The sequence below is a fragment of the Haemaphysalis longicornis genome, unplaced genomic scaffold (assembly GCF_048455015.1).
Source record: "Haemaphysalis longicornis isolate Haplotype H1 unplaced genomic scaffold, Haemaphysalis longicornis Haplotype H1 scaffold_1, whole genome shotgun sequence".
Taxonomy (NCBI): domain Eukaryota; kingdom Metazoa; phylum Arthropoda; class Arachnida; order Ixodida; family Ixodidae; genus Haemaphysalis; species Haemaphysalis longicornis.
In genome coordinates, this window is record NW_027526203.1 from 275,597,136 (window position 1) to 275,608,372 (window position 11,237).

The 11,237-nt window shown below is 47.5% G+C and overlaps 1 protein-coding gene across 1 annotated transcript; it reads left to right on the forward strand.

Moving 5' to 3' along the window:
* The first annotated feature begins 2,333 nt into the window (after window positions 1–2,333).
* LOC144146315 (F-box/LRR-repeat protein 12-like) lies at window positions 2,334–10,711 on the forward strand. Its single transcript, XM_077678275.1, has 2 exons — window positions 2,334–2,697; window positions 3,049–10,711. The coding sequence occupies exons 1-2, from the start codon at window positions 2,522–2,524 to the stop codon at window positions 4,004–4,006; spliced, it is 1,134 nt and encodes a 377-aa protein (XP_077534401.1). The 5' UTR covers window positions 2,334–2,521; the 3' UTR covers window positions 4,007–10,711.
* Window positions 10,712–11,237: the final 526 nt, after the last annotated feature.

Genomic DNA, 11,237 nt, shown 5'->3' on the forward strand with positions numbered 1-11,237 from the left:
GTCGTCCGGTTCAACCGTGATGACGCCTCTGGACGTGTTGGGGCGATGGGGGGACATTTTGACCTCTATAGGAACGCTAACGTTTCCAGCGTTGTACGTGTAGCTGAGTCTGGTGACATTGCTCAGTCTCGTTGCATGCTCGACGTCATAAACGGTGATCTGAATGCAGTTACCGGCTACGTCATACCTATTAGTAGATAACTCTGCATGCTCCTCAGAAGGAGCTGTAGTCCCTATAAGTGTAGCAAGGGCAGTTTTGGTAATGTCTCGTACGCTGATTTTCGTGAGTGGCCTGAGCAAAAGTAGGGAGCGGGGTCTACTCACCCTGTCCAGTCTTGTGATGGCCGTCTTGCGGGTTGGGCGACGCCGTTGCCACGGGGTCCAGGGGCCAGCGGCTTGGTCAACTTCATCTCCTTCCATGTCTTGCGCCTCCAGTTGAGCATCTTGATTGGGTTGGCCAGTTTGCGTATCGTGCGGAGTGTGAGCGGCTGCTGTGTGGGCACTCTCGGCGAGCAATTCAAAGGCGTTCCTGAGCTGTAGGAGCCCGGTTGAACTCCGGAGGCCATGCTGAGGCAGCCGACGCGCTCCAGTCGCTCGTGCCGCGTTCCCCGGCGGCGACCACGCCGCTGGAACCCGGCTCCGTGAGCGTTAGGCTTAACGCGGCGTGCCACGAAAAACGTCTGTGAATGTCCTCCTAGGGGGGTAAATCAGGTATCAGAAGGTACGCACAAGTTCCGACGATGTTCACGAAGAACGTGGTCACCTCAAAAGTCCAATACACCCGGTAGGAACGGCGATAAACACTTTAAAAGACGGAGTGCATGTCGCAGCCATCCAGACAAGCGCCTAGTAGCGCCCTCTTCATCAATGTAGTATAATGATGTATTCTTTTTGTATCGGCTATGCATTTCTTCTTTACGCTCGACATGGCGGTTGTTATGTCAGTTTTTTACCCCACCCCTGTAACGGCCCAATCGGCCAACAGTACCTGGAAATAAATAAATAAATAAATAAATAAATAAATAAATAAAATAAACAAATTAAGCAACCATTCCTCCCCTGGGACCCTATATGGAGCGGACGCCCACTTTACGCAAAATGAAGTTGGGGCACATGTGAGTTGGAGCACCCGGTATATAGCCGCGTCACATCAGGGAGGAGCTTTGCGCCGATCCTAACTCCTAACTCTCCTGCATGCGTAATCATGCGAACGACAATTAAAATTTGGAGTCGGATATCTCGGAGCACAGACACGCTAGAAGAATTATTCTAACTGATACTGTGTAGAAATACGACTGCCTCTAACTTTTCAATACAAACATACCCACTTACTGCAAACAAAATGTTAATTTTTCAATTTTAGTTAATTCGTCTGCTTAGCGATAATTATCATCTCGCTTTGTGTCCCCATGGTCACATAATTCTTATTTGCACAGGTGGTCTTCGCGTTACTCCCAGTGCCTAATTTTAAGAGAACCATAAAGCTTAGTTTTGCATACCCGGTATACAGCATGCCCAAATTACTCCTTTATACCGTAACAGATGTCTCCAAAACACGCTTCCAGGCTACGAAGTCCACCAGAAATCACCATAATGCAAGAAATGCGTGACGGACTCACGTTTTGTGGGCGCCGGGTTCGCATCCCAGACCTAAATTTACTTATCTTTTTTATTTTATTCTCTTAGCAGCATCGGTCATGATTAGGACCATCGCTGGCTCAAGACGACGCCGGGCGCCGGCGTTTCGCGTAATGGGGCATTTAATAAATAGCTTTCGCATTAAAAGGCGAAATTGAAGGCACAAAAATTTCACTTTCGGCTGTTCAATATTTGATTACAGACCTCCAGCTTTGTCTGCATTAGCTTGATCCATTAACAACATACTCAGCCGATCATCAATACTGATATTATGACAGCTTCTTGAAACGCACACGTGTTCGAGATTTCGGCGCACGTTAAAGATACCCAGGTGGTCAAAATTAATCCGGAGCCCTCCACTACGGCGCGCCTCATCGCCTGTGTAGCGTTGGCGCGTTAAACCTAGCTCATGATCAGAACAGCTTGACAATTTCAACGAAACAAATTTAACTGAGACGCCGTGGAAAAATGTTTCCAGATTATTCTGGCAGGTTACGGCAGAACACTAAGAACGAGCTCGTAAGGACGCTTATAATTTGTTGTCTTACAAGTATGGACTAATGAATGAGAAATAAGCTTGAATTAAAAATTTCGTAATTGCACCGAAATAATTTCGCTACGAAACACAAACCCGAAACAGAAACTGAAACCAACACCTTCATTGGGCCGGTCACGTGCTTGGGTGTGTGGCGCGTTGCTGCTGGCGGCATCCAATCAATCGACAACAAACATGGCAGCCGCAAGAATGCGCCTCTCCTCCATGGGGCAGACCGAAAATTGCACGATGTGTTGTTACTAGACTAGCGATTGCAAAGTCCGCGCTAGTGAAAAAGATCGAATTTAGCGCCAGGCACTGAGCATGGAGCATGCACCCTGATGAGAAATGGGCAACCTCTTTGTCGGTAGTGGTGATTCACTGAAAGAGATCGCTCTGACTCACTTCAGTACGCTGCGTTTTTCGAAGAGGAGATTCACCACGACCATCGATCACCTCCCGGACTATGTCCTCCTCAACATCTTTAACTACCTCGATTTCCTGGAGCTATGCGTCATCGGTCTGTGAGTATAGATACCAGTATCCACGTTGCAGAAGCCTCATGTTTTGGGTTGGAATCGCCGGTTGTATTAATCGTCTCAAACGGCATTGTTTGGTCGTTGGCTGCAGCTGTGAGCTCTTGTGTGGATAAATCAACAGCTAAAGCTATATTGCTGTCGCTTTCTGCGAAGCGTAGTGCATGCATGCGATCTGCTTGCTGTTAATGTAGGTGTGATTGTGGATGAACGTAACTGGCGGGGACCTGGTATGCTTCCCTTCCGTGGGCTTTTTCTCGCTATTCTGCCCTCACCTGCGGCTTCCACTGGCTGCGAGGAGCAGGCCTTGCTGAGCCCTTTCGTTTGCCCCCACCGCAGGGTCTGCCGCAAGTGGTACGCCCTGTCGCGCGACCGCACCCTGCACCGTCGCGTGGACCTGTCGCACGTGCAGCTGACGCCCAAGCAGCTGAAGCTGCTGCTGCAGATGCGCGCCATGCCTCCCGCCGTGGAGGAGCTGCGCGTGTTTGGCGACCACCACTGCCTGTGGGCGTGCAGCGTGTCGCCGCGCGCCCTGAGGCGTATCCAGAGCCGCTGCCCACGGCTCCGCCGGCTGCGCATTCACAACTTCAGCTTTCGCTCGTCGTCGCGCGAGAAATGCGTGCGCCTGGCCGACTTCCCCGACACCCTGGAGCATCTCTCGCTGCGTGGCTCGATTGTCGGTAGGTCGTCGTTTTTCAAGGCCAGCCGGCAGGGCCAGGGCCTGTCGCGGCTCCAGGTGCTGGACTTGGGCCGCTGCTTCTTCGTGGCCGACGCTGAGGCCAAGCCCTGGCCCTGGCTGCCCAGCCTCACGCAGCTGTACCTTGAGGGCTGTCCCTTCTTGGACAGCACGGGCTACTTTCAAGACATGCTGCGCAAGCTGTCCAAGCTCACCCTGCTTGATGTCGAGGGGACCTACATTGCCGAGAATGCGCTCGAGACTGTGGCTTCCCACTGCTCGCTGCTGGAGCACTTGTACGTGGGATGCACAGCGACTAGGGATAGCTCATTGGCCTCCATGGGCAACTTTGGGGGCATGGCCAGGTTGCAGTCCATCTGTCTGGTGCAAACCCAGGTGACAGACGCGGGCTTGCTACACCTAGCGCGTGTGGCCCCGGAGCTGAAAGTGGTCATGTTGGAGATGGAGCAGGGCATCTCTGACCAGGGCATAGTGGAGCTGTGTAACCGGCTGCCTGGCGTAGCCGTCCGCATTGGCGAATGCATTGGCCTTGTGTCAGCTGTCTTTCGTCACGAAGGTTGTGGCCACTATGAGCTGCGATACGTGGACAGCACAACATGACTCAGCTTTTGTTCCATTTCATGTAAGGAAAAGGTGAAATGCAGCATTTGTGGCATGCTTTTCCATGCATCTGCTTGCATAGCAGCCGTATTCTCTGTTCTCCTCAAAGTGTTCTTGAAGGGACACTGAAGGCAACCACAAGTTGGTTTCAAATTAAAGTATGACTTTCCTGTAGCCATTTTAGCGTTTATTCGGTGCCAAAAGATGCCTTAATTGCTGCGAAATTGCTAATCAAATGCTAATCAAACGGGACGCAATGTGGTCCCTGTTTGCATCACAATAAACCGGAAGCTAGCGAGGCAGCGGTGATGTATAGCGGTGTAGAAACAATTAAATACAATGCTACCACGTACCGAGTGGTTTGGTCAGTTTTGGTAAAATTAGTCGGACTTTCCCGAGCTCCCACGTCCTCTGCAGCTCCGGACCACTAAGCAAAATGTTCCTTTGTGGGACCCATAATCAGTATTGACGATTTGTTGAAGAAAAACATATTGTCCTTTTGAGGCCCTGCGAATGTTTGCGTCGAACCAACCGCTCATGCCTAGCTCGCATGCTTCCTCGAAAAGCGGTACCACCGCCCCAAATATGAATGAGTAGTGCCATCCAGTGGCAGCCAGGAAAGACGTTGCTCACGAAAGACGATTTAAGCACTTCCGGTGCAAGTTGCGCAAGGTGCCAGTGGCGGCGGCACCTGGCTTCACGTTTTCACTATTTTCTACCTTATTTTAAAAAAAGCTACGCGTAAGAGTGGTGTATTCATGTTCTTGGTGAGCTAATCTATCGATCTAGAGCAACTTGTATTTTGACTTCTGTGTCCCTTTAACAGTGTGAGGTTTCTGCCGCCTTGAGAATTCTATGCACTTTAATTTCTCCCTTTTTCTCCATTTTAGAATGTTTGTGATTGTCACAGTTCAGACCAGGCTGTGTTTTCTTCACGTTCATTTATTTCACTGCAAAATGGGGTGTGATATTTATGTGGTTTTTGTAAATATTGCAAGTTGCCGTGTTAGTATGAGTGGACATTGATTGGTTCATAGCTGAGTTGATTTTCTCCCAGAGCATTTATACGATTAGATTCAATATGAGGATCTCACATACCTTTTGTGTACACATGAAGAGACACAAAAAGCAAACTCACGCATACTACATCTGTGATGTAACTGCAACTTTTTTCTTACATGTGCTGCAACTTACTTCAGTAACTGTCTGCTTGCTTGTGCGAAACAGCTTGTGCCTGCTAACAGTACAGTAAAAGCTTGTTAATGTGAATTGTCAGGGAAGCCGTCTCAGTTTGCATTAATGAAAGTGAAAAACAACAGCAGTACACTGTGATTGGGAAGCAGCAGGGCATCTAGTGTACTGTTTTGGAAGCAGTGCAGCGTTTTGGTGCAGTAGTTGATGCGGGAACATGCCATTTTCAAGTCACAGCTGTGGGTCTGACTGTGCCACGCTGCTGATGTTAACCGAATCAAACGTTAGCTGAAGCTTAACACCACCGCAATGAAATGCGACAGCAGGTGCTTCCGGCACTGAAAACTGCGAGGTACGTCCAAGTTGGGGACTGCCTGTCAGTTCCCGAGTGCGAGTTCAGCTGCGGCTTTGGTGCTTGTCGTGCCATCTGTCGCTTAGCAGCAACGACATAAGATTTGCAAAGCCTCTATGATTGTTGGTCTCCGAGGCCACGGAGGAGTTTTGATTTTCTGGCTGTGTACCAGGTGCCAAGCCGGTGGTGCAATGGCGCGTAGTTCGAATTGTCTGGGGCGGAACCTACGCGCATTTGAATTAACAAGCTTTTTTGTACATAGACAAAGCTTGTCCGGACTAAATCGTACAGTTTGAACTATTCATAAATTAGAATTATTGAAGTTCGCATTACCGAGCTTTCACTGTAGTGGCTTCTGCAGCAGTGCCTTAACATAACTTTGTGTCTAACTTTTCTTTTACTTTTCTGCATGCTTTAGCTGTTTACAGTATTCTGAATGCATATAATGTTGTCCTTGGCCTTGGAACATCTTAGATGCGAATGTTTCACTTTATTACCACATGCTCAATGTTACCACTTCCTTTACACCAGCTAACATCTAACATTAAGTGTTTGGCATAAACATAGCTACTGGGCTGTTATCTAGCTTTGCGTAGTATGTTTGACTGTGCCGCAAAACCTGTCGCACCACATCTCACTGCCGAGCATCGTGACTCATGTGTCTTGACTTTGCGAGCTCCCATGTACACTGGGTTGGTCTGGTAGCGAGGAGTAAGTAGATTGATAGAACAAGTTTTCAATAACTGAGCATCAGGAGGTGGTGTTACGGCCCCCACATGGTTGGGTGCATTCCTCGCCCTGGACGCCCTGGCTGCGGCTGGATGTCTGGGCTTCTTCACCAGCTCTTGCTTGGTAACAGGGTCCAGGCTCGTCAGGCATGCCATCCACTGCTTGTACGAAGGGGCAATCTTAAGAGGGATGTTGGGTACTAGTTGGCACTCCCATAGGTGCTGGGTGAAAAAACATGTGCATGGACAATGCGCATCGCTTCACTACCAGATGCTTATGGGCAAGAAAAGTTGATTTTTGAACCCAGCTGTCAATTCCTTGAAGGAGTACTGACACGAAATTCTCGTGTTAAGTTTTTTTTGCTGCTATGGGTGCCTACCAGTCCACTAATCATTCATAGGATGACACATTACACGGTCGACAGCAGTGTAAATAATTATTTACGACCTCGTGTATTTGGGTCAGTTTCGGTTTCCACTAAAGGAACACCGAAACTTCCTTCATGACAGGAGGGCGCTCGTGACGTCACCGTTCTCGCCGTACCACTGCCGGTTTGGACGTGCGCACGCAAGCGGTCGCGCCCGTGCCCAGACCGGCCGGGGTTCCCACCATCTGCACGCACCGGGCAGTTTGGGGCCAGGAGGAGCAGATGGCACCATGCTGATGTTGATTGTCAAAGGGTATCCGTTCTGTGTTTTCTCGTGTGTGCAAAGATTAAAATGGATTTAACAGAAGTTATACTGAACGGTTATTGTTGAAACTTGCTGGGATATATCTCCATATACAAGGGAAGCTTTTTACATAGTTGTGCCAGCTTTGAAATTTCGTGCCAGTACTCCTTTATGGTTCTTTTGTGCAAAAGCACTGTTAGCCTATCTCGGCGGATTTCAAGAGACATCATGCACTTGGTGAAGCGTCATTTTTGTGAAGCCTTCCATATCTTCCGTTTATAACTCACTTATGCAAAGGTTGATGCGGAGCAGAAAATAGGGGCGTTGTGGGTATGCGAAGGCACTACATAAGTCTTAATGTTGTGCTTTGAGGTCTAGCATTGTCAACCAGTCCTCATTGGAAAAAAAAACTTGTATGTCAAGCTGCGAGTGCCAGTTGACATATGATCTAAAATGCGCAATGTTAGCTTAATGCATACCCGAAAGCTCCAGTGCATACCCAACAGTTGGTCCTGTTATTTCAGCAATGTTGTACATGCCCACGAAGTTGCACATGCCCGCAGTGGTGTATGCGACTGTGCTTTATAAGCGGGAATGTATGCTGCAGCACTACTGAGCACAAGGTCGCGGGTTCGATTCTTGGCCGCGGCGGCCGCTTTTCTGATGGAGGCGAAAAGCAAAAACGCCCGTGTGTACGAGATTTCGGCGCACATTAAAGATCCCCAGGTGGTCAAAATTAATCCGGAGCCCTCCACTACGGCGCGCCTCATCGCCTGAGTTGCGTTGGCGCGTTAAACCCTACAATCAATCAATATGCTGCAGCAGTGCTTGTTGCAGATGCTGCTGCTCCTGGTGCATGCCTGGAATGCACTGAACAATCAATCAATCAATCTAATAAGAGTGCAAGCACTAGGACAGTCAACCACAAGAAATTAGAACCTGTACTCTGGATCCTGTGTGCGCACTCTAAATCATTATTCTGTTGTGCGATAGGTACCAGCCGGGCACTTCTGGTGTGATGAATAACAATTTAGCGTGTTGATATGGCGTTTCCCGCCCCTAAACCCACCTATAAGATACCAAATCACCCTTATTTATGGAAAGAATGCATAGAATTGAGCTCAGAAAATATTTTACAGTTAAAAAAAAATCACTAGCCTTGCAAAAATTTTTGCACTTGCTGGAGCTCAAACCCAGGTCGTTCGCGCCAAAACCCATGATTCTACTTTCTAGGCACTAAGGCCGAACAGAGTTCTTCTAGCAGTAGCTCATAACAGTGGAAGGACTGTTTGAAGGGAACCGTTAGATGGTGCTGGTGCGCACTAGAAGTGGCAGGCACTACCCACATGGGAAGGGAATCTCGCTACTCTGAAGCCTACCAATGTGTTGCGTACCCACAGAGTAGCACATACCTGAACTGCGGTATTGGACAAAGCTTTATTAAGCAGGGATGTATGCTGCTTTTGCGCAAGATTCCGTGATTGGTGCGGTTGGTGCAGCCGAAACCACTGTCATTTTTTTTGGCCTTGTTTCACTTCTTTTTCTTTGTAATGGGGTTGCCTTTTTATTTTAAGGAGGCACAGCATGCTCCTTGTATTCTTTAACCGGGGCAGTTGCCGTGTGTAACATCATGCAATTCCTTTGCATCGTGGGCTCTTTGCAAGCAATCATTCATTCTTGCAAGCTTTGTATTTACGCAGTGGTGGCCTGTGACATCAGATACTAAGCAAAGAACCAACTGAAAAGCTCCATAACTACCCTTTCTTTGAATGCGAAAGCATTAAGTGTCCCATTGAGCAACAGCGTTGGTGTTTGCAGCGGGTTCTTTAATTCACTTTGGCTGCGACATGTTCCATAGCTCATGCCTCGTGGGTGGGAACAAAAAAAAAAAAAGCACAGCTATTGGCTTCAATGCATGTGTAGTGCTTGCTTCAGAAAAAAGCACAAAGAAAAGAACTGTGCAGGATTGTGCAGAGCTATGGTAGAGTGCCCTTCCACAATCAATTGCCCACTCAGCTGCATTCGATTCGGCATCAAAGTTTTCACATTCACAGCTCGTAAGAGGGGCTTAAAGGGGCCATGTAGATAAAACACAAGTTGGTTCATTTGCAAGATTGCCTCTTGAGAATCACACTGACACCACTTTTAACAACTTCGCTCAAATAAGCTATATAATTAGGAAAAAAGGGAATGGCCATGTGACCTACAAGCTCATTTCCCACACTAGAACCTATGATGTAATATGCACAGATGTGCGATTGGCTGAGGCCGTCGAAAGCAAACACAAGTTAGGCAGGGCTTACAAGCTTGCAGAACGAGCTATTCTTGCTTAAATGTAATGCATATTAACTTTATAATGCTAAGAATGGTTGGGTAAACAATGGAAGATACGAAAGTACATGTAAACATAGAAGTGCCAGTGCGTACTGCTGTTGGTACTGTGCGCACTATGTTTGTTATAGCTGCACAGCAGTCTGGCGCTTTGGGGTTGTCTCACATGGCACTGGCCAGACGGTGTGACATTGTCTTACGTGACCATGTTTGTCTAACATACCCTATTACCGTAACAAAAAAATGGCAAGTGCAAATAAGGTCAGACAAAGCAAAGGTGGACAGCAGTCCCAAACAGTATGGTGGCACCATCTAGGAGGACTCACAGTAAACAAGGCACTCTGCAGTACGCTGCAGACTAAACAGCACTCTAACGTTCATTTGAAGACGGTTACATCATCGCAGACGTCACGAAACATACAATTTGGCGGGAAAATCAAAATTTTAACTTGATTAATTTCTCAGTGAATAAAGCATCATTTGCTGCCGGACAAGCACTGGGGGCACTGTAAAATACCAAATCTTTCAAATAAAACAAACTTGTATTTTCCATTGCCTTGGTTTAACTGTAAGTATCCATACCAATCGAGAACATGAACATGCTTGATGCATTTGCAGCATTGCTGGCATGAGCCTTGTTTTAAGTGGCTAGTATAAAAATATCATACGGTGTGTCACAGCAATATTTGAGGAGCGAGCAATTTTGTCTACGGCATAAAAGCGTGCTAGATTGGGGTTTGCCTTAAAAAATGCACTAAGCCTTCATAGAAAATACACACACACATGCACATTCACACACACACACACACACACACACACACGAAAACAGACAAAGACATTTAGACCTGTCTTCTAAATTTTTCACTTCCTGTAAGCAGTTAAAACACTTTTTTGAGATTGCAAGCTTTGGTGCAGTAGGGCAAGTGTTTCGTTTTTTCTTTCATTGTAAGACTTGTGAGAAAGCTGAGGTACAAACTGGCTGCGTTTTCAGGCTGCTAGGGCTTATAGTTTTTCATAATGGCATTGCCTTGCAGTGCAAGTTGCTGCTTGTAACTTTGCGATACTGCCACTGTATAATTTTAAAAACGGGAACACGAAAAAGGTGATTGATTCTGCTCAAGCCTGAAAGAGTCATTGTTCTATACACTGTTGACATGCCTTGCATTGCGTAGCGTTTGTTAGAAACTCACTTTTACATTGTTTGTCTTTCAACTCCCACATTCAAGTCTTTTTCAAAGTCTATGTAGGGTGACCTGTGCTGTGTGCATCTGCACAGTTTGTTTAAAGCATGTTAGATGTGTGTCTGCTCTGCATTGCTTTTCTTTGTGTTGTAGCCCTTTCTTGTGTGTAGTGCTTATCCTGTGTGTTCACATGGTGTGGCATCATTATAAGCAACGTATTTATTTGCATTAAACAAATTATTTGACTCAGCGCAAGGTTTGTGTTTGATGGTTGAAAGGGAAGATGGGGCTGCACAGTTGTGGAGTGTGGGCGAAAGGTTTGCGATTTTCTTGGGACTCGAGATTGGGATCCCTGCATGTCTTCTTGAGGGGCTTGCCTGCCCCAGTGATGTGCTTAACTAGACGTACTAGACGTTGTCTGCAAGGATTGAGCTAGGCCGTCCATCTCCTCAAGGATGCACCTGCTGAAGCCTTCAGAGCTAGCTTTTGAAGCCGTACGTCTAACGAGAGACAGGAGTCCCACTTTGTCCAGTTTAGGATGGGTGCAGAACTTCGTGCCTGACTTCAACACGTTCACCGCTTCACGTGGCACGGCAGGGCTTCCGACGAGGTGATTGGTGTGACCTGATGCTTCCAACCTCAAGGCGCGACAGACTCAGGCCCAGTCTTTTAGATCACTGGTTCTCAAATGGGGGTCCGCCTACCCCATGGCGTCCGGAGAGCATTTGAGGGGTCCGCGAAGCCTCCCTCAAAACTTTCCCCCTGCCATTTTTTCT